Source organism: Delphinus delphis, chromosome X (genome assembly GCF_949987515.2).
Source record: "Delphinus delphis chromosome X, mDelDel1.2, whole genome shotgun sequence".
In the NCBI taxonomy this organism is placed as follows: domain Eukaryota; kingdom Metazoa; phylum Chordata; class Mammalia; order Artiodactyla; family Delphinidae; genus Delphinus; species Delphinus delphis.
In genome coordinates this window covers 91595990-91617624 of record NC_082704.1, presented here as the reverse complement: position 1 = coordinate 91617624, position 21635 = coordinate 91595990, and the positions used below count along the sequence as shown (strand labels likewise).

Below are 21635 nucleotides of genomic sequence, written 5' to 3'. Positions count from 1 at the left end.
TTTCAGTGTGCTTAATACCTTTCTGTAGATATATCTGAATCCGTGTCATGTTGAGTTTTTATAATAGTGTTTTACTTGTGGGAGTTTTGGTAGTATATGTGGAATAAAAATGTACTTAAAAGCAGCTTTTTATTATTCTTTACTGCAGTTACAGCATAATGTGTATGATGCTAATCTTAAAAGCTCTATTTTGTAATTCTCAAACTAATTTGAAGGTGGAATTCTCCTGAGTATTGACCTATATAAAACATTGAAATTGTTTTTTAAGGACCGTGACACACAGAAGATCCAGTGGATAGATCGCTTTATAGAAGAACTTCGTACAAATGACAAATGGGTAATTCCTGCACTGAAACAAATAAGAGAAATTTGTAGTTTGTTTGGCGAAGCACCTCAAAATTTGAGGTAAGGCTTCTGGCAGAAAATTTCAATATTTTTATTTATGTATTTTCTTGAAAAGAAACGGCATTGTCAGTTGGTGAAAGCGAGTTTTAAAAAAGAAAATTACAGTGGGGTGACAGGACGCTTACACATGGATTAAATTTGAACAAAAGAAGATTCCTTTATCATATCCACCTCTCTTATTGAAGAGGAAGTAAGACACAATTTAGTGATAAGTATCAGAATAAAGATGATAATATTGCTTTCATGTTATCTTTTCCAACTCTTATAACCAGAAAGTACAAGAACAGATTATTCCAGTAACTAAAGTTTGGCATGTAAGATATTTAAAGTCGGCTATTTAACAAACTTTAGCTAAAATAAATCAGAAAGTATTTTTAAACTATACCTATCATCTTTCATCATTTGAACATACCTGAAATCTAGTGTTTGAAATTAACTTTAAAAACTAACTATTTAAAAAGCCAATAGGTTTATTTTACTGTGAAAACTTCTGTAGTATGACATTTCAAAGTTAATAAAACGTTAAAACATTGCAAAGTAAACCAATTACAGAAATATAATGTCTGTAAGAAATATATAATACGGATTAGGGTAGATCCAGGCAAAAAGGGAAACAAAGCAGGAAGGATAAAATGCAGTGAGGAATGAGATTAATAGATACAACACATGCCACTGAAATTATCTGGCATACTTGATGGAAATAAGAGATAATTCTGTACTTTGAATGCCTAATAAATAAAATTTTAACAAAAGCACTTTCTTTGATTAAATTCTCCACTACATTTACAACATAATCTTTGTGGTGCTAATGTTACAAGAAATGTTTCTATTTTATAATTCTGGAAATAATCATGTAAACTTGTAAGTGCTTTGCTACTACTGTAGTATGGGAGAAGAAATCAGTCATTGATTTTCCCATAGTGTGAAATTGGAGAATATTAATGCATAGTTTTTGTATGAAGGAAGAATAGTGGAATTAATGTCTTATTTTTGAGGCATTGATTATTTTCTTTTAAATAGCTTAATATTGTCATTAAAGAAAATAAACGGCCCAAAGTTAATTCTCTTATAAAGGAAACCATTTTAAGTGTTTAAATTAGTATCTTGGAATTTAGATTGTATAAGCTCTTTCGATTACAACAGAGTTTAATTGCCTAATTATATTGTTAAGTTCTTCTCGTTTCAGTCAAACTCAGCGAAGTCCCCATGTATTCTATCGCCATGACTTAATCAATCAACTTCAGCACAATCATGCCCTAGTTACTTTGGTAGCAGAAAACCTTGCAACTTATATGGAAAGCATGAGACTATATGCTAGAGGTATGTATTGTAAGCTAACATGAACTATGAAAAATAACAGCAGTTTCCCTTACCAGCGTTTTTTTTTCATCAGTTACCTTAGAAGTGACAACAAATGTATTTTTAAAGATGCGAGGTAGTTGATTTTATGAACTGTGTTCCTTTATGAACTTGTGATCCACTTTTACTCCCAAATCTTACACACTCTAAACTCCAGGCCAGCATTTCAAGGCTCTTTACTAAGTGCTTGCCTTACCCACTCTCCTTGTTTAAGTTGATTTATTTTTCTTCCCTGCCTGGGAGCTCTGCCTGCCTATGCTACAATTGGTTGTTACCTTCCTAGGTATGTACCTGACTCATTTTCATCCTTTGTTTCCTTACTACCACCACCGTTATCTTTTCAAGAAAACTTTTTTCTAAGTCTGTTCTTGCAAATACTATAGTTCTTTTGTAATCCTAAGTCCATGTTTCATAAGTTCTTCAGACTTTACGAATTAAAAGTTTATAAGAAAGAGATCCGAGGCTACTAGAATCCACATGTTTACATTGGTTTCAAAGTGTGGATTTGTTTTAACATGTTAAGGTAAAGATTTCTGTGGTGTCAACAGTCCGTTTTTAAGCGCCTGCTGTATGTGGAGCTCTGTTTCAATGTGCTTTTGCCCTCTGACAGTTGTGTCTGAGTCTGTGTGCTAGGGTACAGATGGGTTCTTAGTACATATTCCTCTCTCTTATGCCAAACTCATAGGCCCCAAAATAAACCCCAGAACTATCTTGTAGGTTTAAGTTTCTTCACATTGCCATAGAAAGAAAACTTTATATTACCACAGAGATAGAATTGAACATAATGGTTACTGAACATACCACTCCTTTAACATGTTATAGTAGAGTCTGCAGAAGCCAATATACGTATTAAAAATGAGGGTATTTCTAATACTCATTATTTGAAGAGTTAGACTCTTGGCATTGTTGAATAAAATCCCAACCAAGGTGCTTATAAATCACAAGGTTTTTGCTTTGCTTAACACTTAAGGTACATACATACATTCCCATATATAAAACTCAGATAAACATAATTGAGAAACTAAGCCGCTCTCAAGATACCTGAACTGATTTTGTTGACTCTGTTCTTCCATTTACCACTCTGGGCCAGCTGAGTCCTCCTAGTTAATAGATTGCATAGCCGGTTTAAGCATCAGGCAACTGATAGGCACCAGGCAATAATCTTTTATCATTTCAGTCCTAAGTTCCATCTAAGTAGCATGATAGAATAATCAGGGCAACATAGGCATGCAACCATATGATTTATGTTATATACCAAATGCAAACAAAATCTGAGAGAGGCAAAAGAGGTTTGCATGTAGTACTCCCAAGCATTCAAACATCTCGGCTCAGTTTAATGTAACTCACATTCTGTTATGATGCCACCTCTTCTTGATGGTACAAAGCCCTCACAGATGCCAATGCAGGCCTTCCCCCCAAATGAAGCCTTAATATAAACCACATGTGTTGCATTGCTAATTTTTACTTAATTTATTTGCATGTGGTATTTCATTTAATTTCATTGTCAGAGGTTGAGAATCCTGCTCTCGAGGCTATCAGGAGATGATACATGTACAGTTCAGCCTCACTAGGGTTTTCTTTTCCTTTGTAGTCAAATTCTACATGAGTCATTGCTTCCAGTTTCCCTTTTTATATTGTCTGTATCTTCACAAAGTAAGAGATGTGAATCTGCATAGTAAGATTGCCTAGATTTGAAACATGACCTAACATATTAGGTGTATGACCTTGAACAAGTTATTTATGCTAGAATAATGCCTGGTACATAGTAAGCCCTTGAATTCTTGTTGCTACTGTTATGTTCCCCTGACTTAATTGACACCATACCTTCTAACTATCTTTGATACCTTTTCTTCCTCTATTGTAGTAATATTCTGATTAATACTGATCAGTCTCCAGATACTTAAATATGGGGGAGAAAGTAATTTTTAAAGCTAGTAAAATTTTCCTTGTTAAAACAAACTTTTCACACCATTTGGAAATCGATCAACCACCGATTTCCAAATTTGCAATTCAAAAATAAATTACGTTTTAGCCTCTATATAATGAAAGTGTTGCATGGATCCCCTTAGGTATGAGACATTATTCAGCAGGATAGCATCAGGCTTCTAGTTTACCGATATTCTCAATTTCTGATAAGTATTTCACCAGTATTATTTGTCCTGCCAGTGTTTCATCTGTACTAGTATCTTAAGCTTTGGCGGGGTGGGGTGGGGTGTGTGGCGACATTTCCTCAATTGTATGGTCAGCCGATTCTGCCTCCTGTTTTAACATTATTTAGATAAAGTAATGAACTTACTAAAATTATCTTCAATATTTACTCATGTGTTCTTATTGCCTTCAAGCACTGGTGCTTACCAAGTCATTTTTTAAAAGTTTTTTTATATGCATACAGCACAGTATAAAACCATCTCTCAGTTTTCACTTAAGGTTTACCTTATTGGTAGGATAGACTTTGTACTGGCTTGAACACTTATAAAAGTTTTATTTACCATTTTTCCTGGTTTCTGGATAGAGTTGGAGGACTTGTCTTTATTGTAGATCACATTTTTGCATTTTGTCTTCTGAGGACTGCCACTTTCAATTACCTCCTCATATACAAGGAAACCCCAGTAAAATTAACAACTGATTTATCAGAACATTGGAGGCCAGAAGGCAGTAGGCCAACCTTTTCAAAGTGCCAGGGGCAGGGAAGGGACTTGACAACTAAGGACCTTACATTCAGCAAAACTGTCTTTCAGAAATGAAGGCAAAGTAAAGACATTCTCAAACGTTGGCGATAATTTGTTGCTAGCGAACTTGCCTTTGAAGAAATATTAAAGGAAGTAATTAGGCTGAAGGCAACTGACAGCAGACAGTAATTCAAAGCCATGGGGGATGGAGGGGGGAATAGAAGACCTGAACAGTATAAACCCATAAACTGTACCTAAAAGATATCTGTAGAATACTCCACCCGAAAACAGCAGAATGTACGTTCTTCTCATGTATACACAGAATATCCTCCAGGATAGACCATACTCTAGGCTATAAGCAAGCCTTATTAACTTTAAAAGCATTGCAATTATACAAGTAGGTTTTTTGTACGCAGTGGAATTAAATTATAAATTAAAAAGTAAATTTGGGAATTTCACAGGTGTATGGAAAGTATACATTCTTTACTAACCAGTGGGTCAAAGATGAAATGCCAAGTGAAATGGGAATATGCTGAGATGAATGAAAAAGAACAAAATGTCACAACTTACGGAGTGTTCCGAAATCAGTGCTTAGAGGAAATTTATACTGCAGAATTCCTGTATTAAAGAAGAAAGACAGCAAATCAGTAACATTTCACCTTCAAAAGGTAGAATAGAGAAAACTAACCCGAAAACAAAAGGGAATTAATAAAGATTAGAGCAGAAATAAGTGAAATAGAGAAGAGAAAATCAATGAAACTGAAAGTTGGTTCTTTGAAAAGATCAGCAAAATTTACAAACCTTTAGTTAGGCTTAGTTGTGAAAGTCAAAAAGGAGAGGCCATCACCACTAACCTTAAATTTAAAAAATAAGAGAATGCCAGATTACTGAAATTGACTCAAGAAGCAATTGAAAATTTGAATAGATGTATAACAAGTAAAAAGATTGAATTAGTAATCAAAAAACTTCCCACAAAGAAAAGCCCAGAACCAGGTTTAGTGAATTTCATTAGTGAATTACTGAATTTACTGAATATTTAAAGAAGAATTAACACCAGTCCTTCACATATTCTTTCAAAAAGGGGAATACTTCCAGGCTCATAGTTTGAAGCCATTATTATCCTGCTACCAAAATAATACAAAGACATCAAAAGAAAATTGCAGATCAGTATACCTTGTGATATAGTCAAAAGTTATCAAAAAAAACAAGCAAACGGAATCCAGCAACATATAAAAAGGATTATGCACCAGGGCCAAATGGAATGTATCCCTGTAACACAATGTTGATTTGACACCCCAAGTCAATTGTAATATACCATATTAATAGAATAAAGGGCCCAAACTATGAGATCATCTCAGTAGATGCAGAAAAAGCATTTGACAAAATCCAACACCTTTGATTATAAAAACATTCAGCAAACCAGGAATAGAAGGAAATTTCCTCAACCTGATAAAGGGCATCTCAAAAAACCTACAGCTAACATCATACTTAATGGTGAAAGACTGGCTGCTTTCCTCTTAGGATTAGGAATGAGACAAGGATGTCCACTCTAGTCCCTTTTATTTAACATTCTACTGGAGATGTTAGCGAGATCAACTAGACATGAAAAAGAAATAAAAAGCATCCAGATTGGAAAAGAAATTGTAAATTATGTCTAATAGATAACACCATCTCATATACAGAAAATTCTAAAGAATATGCTAAAATCTATTAAAACTAATAAGTGAGTTCCCCTAGATTGCAGGAATTAAGATCAATATACAGGAACTTCCCTGGTGGTCCAGTGGTTAAGACTCCACGCTCCTGGACTTCCCTGGTGGCACAGTGCTTAAGAATCCGCCTGCCAATGCAGGGGACACGGGTTTGAGCCCTGGTCTGGGAAGATCCCACATGCCACAGAGCAGCTAAGCCCGTATGCCACAACTACTGAAGCCTGTGTGCCTAGAGTCCATGATCTGCAACAAAGAGAAGCCACCGCAATGAGAAGACTGTGCACCGCAACGAAGAGTAGCCCCCACTCGCCACAACTAGAGAAAATCCACACGCAGCAACAGAGACCCAATGCAGCCAAAAATAAATAAATTTAAAAAAATAATAATGACGAGCCAGTTCATGTTAGCCTTAGCCATAAGCTCACTGATCTCTTTATTTAGAGCTGAATGTTTATGGGCAGAACCACCAACCATCTTGTTTATGTTTTATAAGCCCGGAAACTGCTCTGTGGCGAAGTGTAGGGCTCCTCTATTCCTATTTAGTATAGAGGGATCTTCTTACTTCTTGACTTTTCTTGATTATTGTTTGGCTTTCATTGAATGTTTTCAAATCTCTTCCCTATGTTCAGGGTCCCAGCTCTTGATAAAGTGCTGCCACCTAAATAAAAGGGAGAGGATGCTAAAACTGGTGGGTAAAAGTTTGATAGACAAGCTATTTACATAGTCTCAAAGTATGTCCCCACAAATTAATTAAAAAAGAAAATAGTAACTTTACAGTGGAGGAACCGGATGGAAACCGCATCGACCAGGTGATCAAAGTTGACATGAATACTGCCGCAGAATGACATACGCTGTTCCTCCTGATAATGATTCTTTGAGGAGGATATAGGGTTACTTCTGTGGTACTCTTTGTTGCCAAAATGCCTAGCCTGAATCTAATCATGTGGAAGCATCAGAGAAGCCCACATTAAGCAACATGCAACAAAATTGGCTCATAGTTTTATAAAAGGTCAAGAAATAAAAAGAATGTTGAATTCTCCAGATTAAAGAAGAATTAGCGTGACAGCTGAAAGCAGTGTGTACTTAATCTTGGATTTGGGGTAAAGAAGGCATAAATGGACATTACTGGTAAAATTGGAGATATTTTTTGGTTATCTTAATTTGGGAGGGGGGCAGTTGGGCAAGGATGCTCCTGGAATTTAGTGGGTAGAGGCCTGGGATGCTGCTACATATCCTACACTGCTGCATAGGGCAGTTCAACACAGCAAAGAATTATCCAGCCCCAAATGGCAATAATGTGCTGTTGAGAAGCCTTGGGTTAGATAATACAATACTATTGTATCAGTGTTAATTTGATAATTGTGTGTGGTTATGTAAGAGAATGTCTGTTACTCAGAAATGTTCATTGCAGTATTTAGGAATAAAGGGACATGTCGCCAAGTTACTCTCAAATGGTTTAGAAAAATTACACACACACACATACATATATGTGATGATTAGTTAAGCAAATGGGGCAAAATGTAAACAACTGGTGATGCGAGTAAAGGTCATAAGTGTTTCTTATATTATTTTTTAAACTTACTTTTGAAATTATTAAAATTTCCCCTAAAAAAGAACCTGACAAACAAAACTGTGTGTAAACTCCTTGTTAAGGAAAAAAGTCCATCATTTATTCAGGTACTTTGACTGATGCTCTGAAAAAGAAAATTGCTACATAGTGGAATAGAATTCTACTCAATTTCTTGAGAAAACCTCTTGAGAAGTAGTGCTTCAAGTCCTGAGCCCTAATGAAATTGACTTTTTTGGGGAGTAGACAATATGTGTTTAGGACTTGGGTAGATAGCAGTATTATGTGGAAGTAGAAAGCAGGTAGTCATAATACATTGGGCTGCTTTTCTTCACCAAAGCATCAAAAGATGTTTCTAAACATTGTAAGTGGTCCATCTTTACAACATGTTAAGATTTTGTTCAGAGAAGAAACCTCAGTGTATTTGAAGACATTTATTGGACTTCCCTGGTGGCGCAGTGGTTAAGAATCCGCCTGCCAATGCAGGGGGCACGGGTTCAAGCCCTGGTCCAGGAAGATCCTATAGTTGCAGAGCAACTAAGCCTGTGCGCCACAACTACTGAGCCTGCGCTCTAGGGCCTGCATGCTGCAGCTACTGAGCTGAGTGCTACAACTACTGAAGCCTGCACGCCTAGAGCCCATGCCCCGCAACAAGAGAAGCCACCGCAAGGAAGAGTAGCCCCTGCTCACCGCAACTAGAGAAAGCCCGCGTGCAGCAACAAAGACTCAATGCAGCCAAAAATAAATTAATTTTAAAAAAAATTAAGACATTACCATTACTATGTCTAAAGCGTCACACACAATCAGAATTCTTTGGCACTAGCATACACATACCATAAGATCCAGGATATGGAAATACCAATAATTAATTCTAATTAAATTATACAATTTCTTTTTTAAAAATTACATAATTTTTTATTCCTGCATAACTTGCCTCAACTTTCTGGAAGAAATGTCACTGATTCCCAAGTAGTTGAAAGCACGTGTTCAGAACATTTGCTTCAGCTTTCTTCTGCTCTAAGCCACAAATTAACTTGACCATTTCCAGATCATATATGGCTTTTTCCAATAAAATAAAAACAAAAAAACACTGTCCAACATGTTTTTAGGACCGGAGGTGCTTTTAAAGATTTTTTTTGCTCTGGTCTTTCATTGCAAACACTGTGAGACTTTTTTCTTCCATTGTAGGGTATACTCTAATGAAAGTAAAACCAAAGGGTTTACTAGCTTTATTTTATTAAAATTTTTTTAAGGAATTTCCAAATTAAGCTAGGCCTAGTGACCAATATATACCCATCATCGTGCTGTGATAGAAGGGTAGGTTTTCTTAAATTTATCTGAGAATGTTCAAGGCTTTCATAACATGCTGGTGGTGATTTTGGTATGATAACTTCATTATGTAGAGTAGCATCTTGCGTTAACTCTAACTTCCTAGATAGAGGTTGGTAATATGATTTTTTTATAACATAGGCCACTCAGGTCAGTCTTAGGCTGTAATCAGAAATTCATTATGTATGAAAATTGGGCGAAGGTGTTGTATGAAGAATTATTTTTGACAGCACATTTAACAGACTATTTTCTTTTGGTTATGTGAAAGGAAAGATTATTTTGGTTGGGAAAAAGGAGATGGATAGAAACTACCAGTAATTAGTAAATTTCATGTTGCCTTTTAGTGATAAAGGATTAATGACTTTTTAACTGACTTCCTTTGATTAAAGTCAGCAATGATATGGATAACCATGTGTATAATGCAAGATTTTTCTTAATTTGCAGACCATGAAGACTATGACCCACAAACTGTGAGGCTGGGAAGTAGATATAGTCATGTTCAAGAAGTCCAAGAACGGCTTAACTTCCTTAGGTTTGTTTTAAGCAATTGGTGTTGCTCTTTTTAAGACAAATAAAGAATACCAAGTTGATATGCTGTATGACTAGGTCTTTGTTAGGTGGCTTTTGCCATATTTTATTTCCCCATGTGGAAATCATTACATGAAAGTCACAGGACATTTCCCTATGTGTTCATTATTAAATATTTTTAAATTATTGGCTGAGTTTTAACTTTTCTTCTTTGACTGCAAAGAAGTATTTTGAAGAGAACACATTTAAACCTTTTGTATATAGACTTCTGGTCTTCATATTTGTTTATATTTATTTTTAAAGAAGAGATTTCCATATTTTGACAGAACCAGGTAGAGAACCATATTGTCTATGATATCATAGACAGTAAGGAAATGGGGAGAAAAGGCTGTTGGACCAGCACCCTAAAAGAGTGATTGAGTTCTTTGGTGCCTCATTTATCCTAACAGTGGCTGACAAAGGCAGTCTGGAGTCATACGTTAACAACATTATTCTGATGGGGATGAAGAAAAGAGGTTTATTCCCTTAAGCCAAAGTTAAATGTAGTCCAAGGCTTGATTTACTCATTGATGTTTAAGCTTTTAATGATTATACACTTGTAGATTTGAAATTGTTAAAATTTTTTATGATGAGAGGTTTCTTGTGAATTCAGAAACCACATCATATAGCAGAAGAGCTTATTCAGATCATAAGCATGCTGAAGGAAATGCCCAGATTATCAGTGCCTCAGAAAATCTATTGCATTTATTATTTTGATACACTGGGGAATTTTCTCCTGGGCTACATTAATTATAGGCTTACATTTATTGAATTATGTGCTTACTTGGAAGCATTGACATAAGTAGGTACATTAAGATTTTAACTTGAGGGAAAACTCTAGACACCAGATTTTAAGAAATTTGGCATTTGTTTAAAGTGAAGTGGTTTTGTGTGTGTTTTGTTTTTCAACCATCTAGATGGAAGGACCTTCCTCCCCAGATTGAGAATCATTGCCATAGTGAGCCATTGTTATTGATTGGTGTGTGTTGTATCTTAGATTGCCTAGAACAGAAGGGTGGTTATCAGCTCTTTTGCTAAATTAAAGTTTGGGATCAGAGAACTTGTTTTTAGTCCTTGCTCTATTAGTACCTATCTATATGACCTACAGCAATTCTCTCAAGGGATGGGAACCGAACTTGACTATGTATTTGGCTTGTGTTAAATGCTTTACATAGCAGTGCAGGGAGGCAGGTATTATCCCAGTTTGATTAATAAGAAAACTGAGATTCGCATGGCTTAAATTAGCTTGTTTGAAATCACACAACCAGCATATCATAGTGCTGCACTACTCAAGTAGGTGTATCTGACTTAAGTCTATGCTCTTTCTATTAGACCAGTGATTTTTCAAACCTACCTTGGAGCCTTAGGGCTTCTGAGGAGCTTCCTCCAAGATTTCTGGACAGGCAGTAGAGGTTTTATCCCCATTTCTCACTTCTTTCCTCCTCTTCCCAACAATTGAAATATCTCTGCTTTTATTTTTATACATTGGCCTTGCAAATGGAATTTTTGCTTGAAGAAAGTTTTCTGCTGCTGTTTTTAAAAACCAAAACAAAACAAAATACAACTCAAAACTGAAAACAACTGTATTTTATCATATTGGACCTCAGTTTCCTATCTGTAAATTAGAGGTGACAGGGTTAGGTGGGACAGGTGCTAGAAGCCCTCTTTAAGCTCAGCAATACTATGAAAATATCAAAGACACTAGAATTGATAACTCAAAATGCTTTGAAATGAAGAGGGAACCTTAAATACATTCACCTTGCTATGTAATTGGGAATGGAGCCACCATTACATTAGCTAAAGATTGTGTTAAGTTCTTCAGAATAAAATGAGATGTTTATTCTCTTGTCATTCAGAGATGTGGCAGACAGGGTGGGTGGATGAATGCTAAAAGAAAAAGAAAGCTAACTGAAGAAACTAGTTGAAACAGAATTCACTTGAACTAAACCTATAGTCCCAAAACTAAAAAGACCCTCGAGAATGCCACTGAATAATTAATAAGCATCCTGTTGAGTTTTGACATTAAAAAGTTTAAAATATGTCAATTATTCTGTTCAGTGTGGCCAAGTACTGAGTGATGAATATTAGATCATCATCAAATATTAAAATTTAAGCAATTTTAACTCTTCAGCGTTGATAAGTTGGTTATCTATAAAGTCACATAATAGAATATCTCTTTCTCCAATGATACCATATAAGCACAATGCTAAATCTCAGGTAACCTATTAAACATACTTTCAGAATGGCTGTTTCAAAGATGAAACTGTTTAAGTTCAGGGAACAAATCTTTTTTTCTCCCAATGTGTATCCTTTTATTTTATTTTTATTGAAGTATAGTTGATTTACAGTGTTTCACGTGTAGAGGGAACAAATCTTTTTTTCAGTTTAGGTCCAGTGACGTAGCAGAGTTCCTGGCACATTGTAGGTGCTTAATATGTGCTTGTTGAATGAATTAGTATCTAGTATTTTTTAGTAATAGATAAAAATTAAGAAATAAGTTATTTTAAGATGTTGATAAAAACTGACATCTTTTTACCTGTAGTTAAAATATAATTGTGATAAATGGATTATTTCCCATATATAGACACAGATTGCCTTTCAGGATAAAAAATTATGTAGATCTAATTGCTAATTTTTTATGTTTTTTAAGATTTTTATTGAAGGATGGCCAATTGTGGCTCTGCGCTCCTCAGGCAAAACAAATATGGAAATGCTTAGCAGAGAACGCAGTTTACCTTTGTGATCGTGAAGCCTGTTTTAAGTGGTATTCCAAGTTGATGGGTGATGAACCAGACTTGGATCCTGATATTAATAAGGACTTCTTTGAAAGCAATGTACTTCAGCTTGATCCTTCTCTACTGACTGAAAATGGAATGAAATGTTTTGAGCGATTCTTCAAAGCTGTGAATTGTCGAGAAGGAAAACTAGTAGCAAAAAGGAGAGCATATATGATGGATGATTTGGAATTAATAGGATTAGACTACCTTTGGAGGGTAAGTGAAAAGTAGGAACTTTGTAAGCAGTGTATCTGATGTAGTTTTTCAAATAGGTAAGAAATCACATTTGTACAAATGAATTATATGTATGTATGCTGCTCTGATGCTTGTCGCAGGAGGTAGTGATAGTTCATCTTTATCTTACTTTTCTCCCTCCCTCCCCCTCCTTCTGCCACTGATGTTCCTTTTGTCTTGGCTTAGAATCTGTCTGTCCCAGATGTGTTTAGAAGTGAATGCACTGACCATACAGATCTTTCATGCCCCTCCATGAAAGTTATTTTCTTCCCTTTTTTAATTTAAAGTAGACCTCTTTCTTCTTCAGCATTAATTTTAGCTTACCCATTTAATGCTAAAATAGAGGACAGAAAAAAAGACTTTATTTAGAAAGGATTATGAATGTTCACTTTATCAGCACTGTTTAGCTTGTGATATTTTTAGATACCTGAGTAAAATATTATCTACTTAAGGCTAATTTTTCCACTAATTTTTCCACCTTTATAGTATTTATATATATATATATATATATATACACATATATATTTTTTTTTTTTAGTTGAGATATAATTGACATACAACACTACATTAGTTTCAGGTATACAGCATAATGATTTGATGTGTACGTATTGCAAAATGATCACAATAAGTCTAGTTAACATCTGTCACTACACAGTTACATTTTTTTTTTCTTGTAATGAGAACTTTTAAGATTTACTCGAGAATTTCCTGGTGGTCCAGTGGTTAGGACTCGGTGCTTTCACTGCTGTGGCCTGGGTTCAATCCCTGGCTGGGGAACTAAGATCCCAAAAGCTGTGAGGCTTGGCCGAAAAAAAAATTTACTCTCTTACCATTCACGCTTTCAAATATGCAGTTACAGTATTATTACCTATAGTCACTGTGCTCTGCATTACATCCCCAGGACTTACTTATTTTATAACTGGAAGTTTGTACCTTTTGAACCCGTTCACCATATGGCAACCATTAATCTGTTCTCTGTATCTATGAGTTCATTTTTTTGTTTGTGTTTTTTATTTTTTTAGATTGCACATATAAGTGAGATCACACAGTACTTATCTCTCTCCGTCTGACTTATTAGCACTTAGCATAATGCCCTCAAGTTCCATCCATGTTGTTCTAATATAGTATTAATATATTATTCCTATCTTTAAAAATCTGATCACAGCAGTTTATATTGTTTTCTGGATATGAAATATTTTTCTGCAGACAGACCAAGTTGTTTACTTTGGTATTTGAGTATTCAGACTTTAAGTACGTGGTTTTCAACATTTTTAAACAGCAGAGACCCTTTTTAAAAGTCAAAATTTAGATAATACTCCAAAATGTAAAACTAGTTGAAGTGAGAAAGGAAAGCGTGATTTTTTCTTGTGACTCAGTCTCCCTATGCTTCACTCCCTTCCCCCTCCCAAGCCTATTATAGGGTTCATCCCTAAAACTCGTCATCACTCCTAGAGTTCTCTACATAGTTTGAAAACCACTGATACGATTAGATGAGTGATGAAGATCTATACAAATGGGGTAGGGGTGGGTAGCCTTTTATGGTAAGCTGTATTTCATATAATCTTTGTTTCCTTTAATTAATTTGAATTCCTTCCTTAATATCTCACTGCTTGGTTACCAGGGTGTTGAATTGCAGGGTTAAATAATACTAATGACAGCATATTTTATTCTTAGTAAAATGTGTCTTTCTTTCTTAACTTGATTTATTCAAAGACTTGAGTTTTGCGTTTGTTATATTTTTGGTCTGTTTTCTCACTTTAATTTTACTTGATTATCAAAGTCGATGTTCCCTTTTAAATTATTGAATGCTGTATTAAAAATAACGGAAGGTATGGTTAGAATGGAAATGCCCAACTAAAATATTTCTTGAAAGGTATTTACACTTGAATCTTTTTGAACCTAGGTGGTGATTCAGAGTAATGATGATATTGCCAGCAGAGCTATAGATCTCCTTAAAGAGATATACACGAACCTTGGTCCAAGGCTACAGGTCAATCAGGTGAGGATTGACATGTATTAAAACTTACACGAATTTGAATTCTGATTGAAGAACTGTTGCTAATAAGAATTTTTTTCTTCAAGATTAACTAGAAATTGTTTTTGTTTCAATTCGTATTATAAAAACATACCTAAAATATTTAGTCTACATTTCTCTCCTACAAAACGCTGTCTAAATGAGTTTCATCTTGATATAATTATCTTGAAGTGATTATTTTGAGTATAGTTATGGTAGGAGATTTCGGCCGAATTTCTTTCCATTCTGACACCTAATCCTGAAGTTCATGTTTTGTGTATCTAGTTTATACTTGTTAACTTAAATAATGTTAGCTTCCTTTGACAAAACATAGTGTGTGTTTGTTATTGTTGTTTCTATTTTATTGATGTATAGTAGATTTTACAATGTTGTGTTAATTTCTACTGCACAGCTAAGTGATTCAGTTATATATACATTCTTTGTTTATTTTCTTTTCCATTATGGTTTATCAGAGTACCTTGAATATAGTTACCTGTGCTATACAGTAGGACCTTGTTTTTATCCATTCTGTATATAGTAGTTTGCATGTGCTAATCCCAAACTCCCAATCCATCCCTCCCCCACCTTCTCTCCCCCTTGGCAGCCACAAGTCTGTTCTCAAACATATTTTATTATCAACTATCAATATAGATTCTCTCGTTAAATAGGATCATGGTTAAATGAGATCTACCTTTAAATTGTTGCCATCTTTAATTAGATTAATGTTTTATTAATATATATGAAACACTATATACATATAAAGCTTGAACTGTCTTTATTTGGCCCATTATTTGTAGGTGGTAATCCATGAAGACTTCATTCAGTCTTGCTTTGATCGCTTGAAAGCCTCCTATGACACACTGTGTGTTTTGGATGGTGACAAAGACAGTATTAATTGTGCAAGACAGGAAGCTGTTCGAATGGTTCGAGTATTAACTGTGTTACGGGAGTATATAAATGAATGTGACAGTGATTATCATGAGGAAAGAACAATTCTACCTATGTCAAGGTTTGTGAATAACTGATGTACTAGTGCTACTTCTTAATTATTTGACATTTTCCTAGCCATTTGATTTTAAAAAGTGATGATGTACAGGAAGAAGGAGAGAGGAAATTTTTCATTTTTTGAAAACGTTAGTGTCTTGCTTTAAAACAGTATTTGTATCTTACAGAATTTTTTTTTTTTTAATAGTAGGCCTTTTTTGTTTTGTTTTCAGGATCTGTTTTTTGCTTGTTTTTGTTTAGGGCATTCTCAATTAAATCTAGTTCTTTTTTTTTTTTTTAACTTAATGGCTTTCTTTTTTTGGCTGCGTTGGGTCTTCGTTGCTGTGCGTGGGCTTTCTCTAGTTGTGGTGAGCGGGGGCTGCTCTTCGTTGCGGTGCGTGGGCTTCTTACTGCAGTGGCTTCTCTTGTTGCGGAGCACGGGCTCTAGGCGTGCAGGCTTCAGTAGTTGTGGCTCGTGGGCTCTAGAGCACAGGCTCAGTAGTTGTGGTGCACGGGCTTAGTTGCTCCACAGCATGTGGGATCTTCCCAGACCAGGGCTCGAACCCGTGTCCCCTACAATGGCAAGCAGATTCTTAACCACTGTGCCACCAGGGAAGCCCTCTAGTTTCTTCTTTTTATTCTGGTTGGTCTTTTTTTGTTTGTTTGGGAGTTTTTTTGCCATTGACTTTGTTGCCTGTTAAGTGTTGCCAGGGGTATTTTGCCGTTGAAGTGCTTTGATGCCATTCATTTCCACTGTTAAAAATAATAGTATAGTCTGGTTGCAGAGTAATTGGAGAGAACTCTTAAAAGCTGCTTTGACAGATAGCCAGTATAGCAAGAGATATTTGAAAATGGTCTACTAACATTTCTCTCTTTTTTTTCTTCCAGTTTTATTGAGATATAATTGACATACAGCCTTTATAAGTTTATAATAATTTGTCTTGGTACATCATGAAATGATTACCACAATAAGTTTAGTGAACATCCATCATCTCATATAAATACAAAAGAAAGAAAAAGGAAAAAATACTTTTCCCTTGTGACAAGAACTCAGGATTTATTCTCTTACCAGCTTTCATATATAACACAGAGCAGTGTTTATTAATCATGTTGAGCATTACATCTCTAATACTCAGTTATCTTATAACTGGAAGTTTGTACCTTTTAACTGCCTTCATCCAATTCTCCCTCCCCCGTCCCGCCCCCCCCAGCCCGATAATCACAAATCTGATCTCTTTTTCTGTGAGTTTGTTTGATTTTGAAGTATAATTGACCTACAACACTATGTTAGTTCCTGGTACACAACATAGTGCCTGAATATTTCCTTACATTACAAAATGATCACCATGATTAGTTACCACCTGTCATCCCATGACTCATTTATTTTCTAACTGGAAGTTTGTACCTCTTAAAATTTCCCTTACCTAATTCACTCATCTTCGGGTCTATTAACGTTTCTCTTAAGATTTCACCATTTAGTGTACTCAAATAATATGTATAATTTAGAGATATTTATAGAATGTGAGCCATTAGTATTTGAGTTCTCTTTTTAACCATGAAATTATTAAAATTGCTCCTTGAATATTTTTTTTTGTATCTTACCTGCAGGAAGATAATATGCCAACATAAGTATCATTTTGGGGATGACTTGACATTAGTTGGGCTTTTATAGCATTAAAAATAAATGAAATGTTACTCATGTCTGTTGTAATGTCTTATAACTAGATACCTGTAAACTATAGGTCCAAGAGTAACAACAGTGAAATATGATTGTTGTGTTTTGAAGATTACTATAATATTTGTAGTTAAAAGGAGCAGTAAATATTTTCAAGTTCCTAAAAATAATGTGTCTTTAACTCACTTTCTCTTGTTTAGTAAGAAAATATTCAATTTTAAATTGCTAGCTTTATTTTCTTTGCAAGAAGATTTGAAAATCTGCTGAATATGATGATGGTTTCCCTTTTTTTCCCCCCAGAGCTTTCCGTGGTAAACACCTTTCTTTTATAGTTCGATTTCCAAACCAGGGCAGACAGGTTGATGACTTGGACGTATGGTCTCATACAAATGATACAATCGGTTCAGTACGACGATGTATTCTCAATCGTATCAAAGCCAATGTAGCTCATACAAAAATTGAGCTCTTTGTAGGTGGTGAACTGATAGATCCTGCAGATGATAGAAAGTTGATTGGACAGTTAAACTTAAAGGATAAATCGGTAAGTATCTATAATTACCAAACTTTTCAAGAAAAGCAAACTGGGGACTTTCATTTTTGTAGTCAGCATTTCACTCAGTAAATGTTAATGGAGCATCTGTTATGTGTGAGGCTCTGTATTTTCTGTATTAGGTGTTTGAATTATAATACTAAATAAGACAGGTATTATGGTACCTATAATATAGTAGAGGAAAAGATTTCTGAAAACAAAACTATTTAAGGGGTTATGTTAGACAACAGTTATAAATTATATTTCTAAAAATATAATGTGTAGTTTTTTGTTTTTTGTTGGTATGTCACTAACTTCTGTTTTGTGTATTTTTCCTTGTCTTTGGTACTAACATAGTATATCATTTTCAGCTAATTACAGCCAAACTTACACAAATAAGTTCCAATATGCCTTCAAGCCCTGATAGTTCTTCTGATTCCTCAACTGGATCTCCTGGAAACCATGGTAATCATTACAGTGATGGTCCCAATCCAGAAGTGGAAAGCTGTTTGCCCGGGGTGGTGAGTAGATAGTTTTGAGCTATTGTATGCAAGGCATTTTGCTAGGTTATTTAAGAATAAAGTATACAGAATAGTTCATTTTTCTTGAACTTACAATTTAATGTGGCAGAATATCAAATAACTGTACATTTAACCATAACTTGAGAATGGATCCCTTTGAAAGGTGATTGTAACCTGGTTGAAATTTAAAACCACATTTTGTATAGATATAGTGTTGTTGTATTTACATAAAACTAGCCCATTATACAACTTAATTACAACTGTTGAGTTTATTGAGCAAAATAACCACTGTATTTTGTATTTGTACCACAAAAATGAATTCTTCAGAACTGTTTCTGTAGGAAAATATCTGCAGTCTTTCTTAGATTGTCAGTAACATATCTTGTTTCTAAAGAAAGTGATTCCTTCCTTCCTTACCTCCCCACAAAAATTTTAATGGCTACAATAATACCAGCCACTCCAGTGTCAGAAGGATTGGCTTTCTACAACAGTTGCATTAGGAATTTAACTGTTGGTGGGCATGGCAGCTGTTTGTTTATACAGAGTCTGACTTGTATGTACAAGAGGAATAGTTTAACAAAACAGTAAAAAAGCTGTCACACACAAAGTACAGGAGGTGGCTTGGATAATGTATTCAGTCTACATTAGGAAGGATTTCTAAAAGTGAGATGATGGGGTAGGCAGACCATTTCAGGATAGAAATGACATAAGCAAAACTATGGAGATAAACCAACACATTTATTTGGGGACTCTTCTTTTGGGGAGGTGTAATTTACAGGTAAATATTTTGTGTATTTTGTATTCTAGATAATGTCACTGCATCCCAGATACATCTCTTTCCTTTGGCAAGTTGCAGACTTGGGTAGCAGCCTAAATATGCCACCTCTTAGAGATGGAGCAAGAGTACTTATGAAACTTATGCCACCAGGTAAGAAATTTCTTTTTAAATGATAAGGTTGATAAAGTACATGTTGGACAGTAAAGGGGTATGTTAGCAAATTCTCTTCCTAGATGGAAAATAACAGGAGTTGGCAAACTATAGCTCACTGGCTACATCCAACCCACTGTGTGTTTTTGGTACTGCCCAAGAGTTAAGGATGGTTTTTACAATTTCTAATTGCTGAAGAAAAAATCAAAAGAATAATATTTTGTGACTTATGAAAATTATATGAAATTTAAATTTTGGTGTCCATAAACAAAGTTTTATTGGTGTACAAGCCATGCCCATTCATGTACACGCTGTCTTAGCTGCTTTTGTCTTAGCACAGCAGCAGTTGTGGCAGAGACCATATGGCCTGCAAAGCCTTAAGTATTTACTATCTGACCCTTTACAGAAAAAATTTTCTGGCCCCTGGACTGTGTTTTGGGTCATGTGTCATCTATAGCATTGTTCCTTTTTTATTCCTGGGAAACAACCACTTTCAATTGGTAGCTCTTATTCTTATCTATGTCTATACTATCTGTAAATAATACCCTCATACAACTGTTGTCAGTTTTAGATACCTACTGATTTTCTGTTGTGTAAATGAAAACTTAACTCTTCCACATTCTTCCAATTTTTTCTTTTCTTTTTTTTGCCACACCATGTGGCAAGTGGGATCTTACTTCCCCAACCAGGGATCAAGCCTGCAGCCCCTGCAGTGGAAGCGTGGAGTCTTAACAACTGGGCTGCCAGGGAAGTCCCTCTTCCAGTTTTTTTTGTTTTTTTTTTTTTGCGGTAAGCAGGCCTCTCTCACTGTTGTGGCCTCTCCCGTTGTGGAGCACAGGCTCCGGACATGCAGGCTCAGCGGCCATGGCTCACGGGCCCAGCCGCTCCGCGGCATGTGGGATCTTCCCGGACCGGGGCACGAACCCATGTCCCCTGCATCGGCAGGCGGACTCTCAACCACTGTGCCACCAGGGAAGCCCCAGTTATTTCTTAAATTCATATTCAGCATTTGTTTTTTCAAGAGTGTGTGAAAAGTAGTTTGGATTAATGGCAACTTTTTTTTCAGGGTTTAATAATTTCCCCTTTTTATTTTCTTGATTTTCTATACACCTATTACTAATTCTTTCCACATATTCTCTAGTAACCTCTCAAAATAATTTTCCATTATTATGTGTATTATATAATCTGTCGGCTCCACTGTTGTCCTGGAACTTTTCGTCTGCCTCCTCTCATCTGGTTGTTCGCTACACAGCTACCATTTGGGGACTTCTTTCTTCAGCTTTCCTATGGTGGATCCCTGTTCACTGGCTCCTATGTCTTGAGCCTTTCTTGAGGGGCTCTGTCATTTTGCTGAAGCACACCCTCCTGCACTTATTTCAGAAAGGGTACGTGGGAGGTGGTTTTGTTATTCGTTTCTGAAACATTGCTAATCTGAATGCTTAACCTTCACATTTGATTAGTAGTTTGGGTATTGAATTCTAGCTTGAAAATTTACTCAACTGTCTAGCTGGTAATGTTGCTTGTGTGAAGACCAAAGCTCTCCTGAGTTCTATTCCTTTGCCTTTTTTTTTTAATAGTTACGTATGCTTTTTTTTAACATCTTTATTGGAGTATAATTGCTCTACAATGGTGTGTTAGTTTCTGCTTTATAACAAAGTGAATCAGCTATACATATACATATATTCCCATATCTCCTCCCTCTTGCATCTCCCTCCCACCCTCCCTATCCCACCCCTCTAGGTGGTCACAAAGCACTGAGCTGATCTCCCTGTGCCATGTGGCTGCTTCCCACTAGCTATCTATTTTACATCTGGTAGTGTATATATGTCCATGCCACTCTCTCACTTCATCCCAGCTTACCCTTCCCCCTCCCTGTGTCCTCAAGTCCATTCTCTACATCTACGTCTTTATTCCTGTCCTGCCCCTAGGTTCTTCAGAGCCATTTTTTTAGATTCCATATATATGTGTTAGCATACAGTATTTGTTTTTCTCTTTCTGACTTACTTCAGTCTATATGACAGACTCTAGGTCCATCCACCTCACTACAAATAACTCAGTTTCATTTCTTTTTATGGCTGAGTAAGATTCCATTGCATATTTGTGCCACATCTTCTTTATCCATTCATCTGTCGATGGACACTTAGGTTACTTCCATGTCCTGGCTATTGTAAATAGCTCTGCAATGAACATAGTGGTACATGACTCTTTTTGAATTATGGTTTTCTCAGGGTATATGCCCAGTAGTAGGATTGCTGGATGGTATGGTACTTCTATTTTTAGTTTTTTAAGGAACCTCCATACTGCTCTCCATAGTGGCTATATCAGTTTACATTCCCACCAACAGTGCAAGATATTCCTTTGCTTT

General features: G+C 35.6%; 1 protein-coding gene across 3 annotated transcripts in view; it reads left to right on the top strand.

The window, feature by feature from the left end:
• The window catches only part of USP9X (ubiquitin specific peptidase 9 X-linked), a 126552-nt gene that overhangs the window by 54349 nt on the left and 50568 nt on the right, over positions 1-21635 (top strand). For 2 of the 3 annotated variants that reach the window (XM_060002792.1, XM_060002790.1), the window contains exons 13-21: positions 269-405; positions 1577-1725; positions 9486-9573; positions 12259-12601; positions 14523-14618; positions 15431-15642; positions 17593-17833; positions 18193-18342; positions 19150-19270. In XM_060002792.1, coding sequence (XP_059858775.1) covers positions 269-405; positions 1577-1725; positions 9486-9573; positions 12259-12601; positions 14523-14618; positions 15431-15642; positions 17593-17833; positions 18193-18342; positions 19150-19270 — 1537 coding nt within the window. The remainder of the gene's footprint in view (positions 1-268; positions 406-1576; positions 1726-9485; positions 9574-12258; positions 12602-14522; positions 14619-15430; positions 15643-17592; positions 17834-18192; positions 18343-19149; positions 19271-21635) is intronic. The other variant, XM_060002791.1, reaches the window with a different exon arrangement.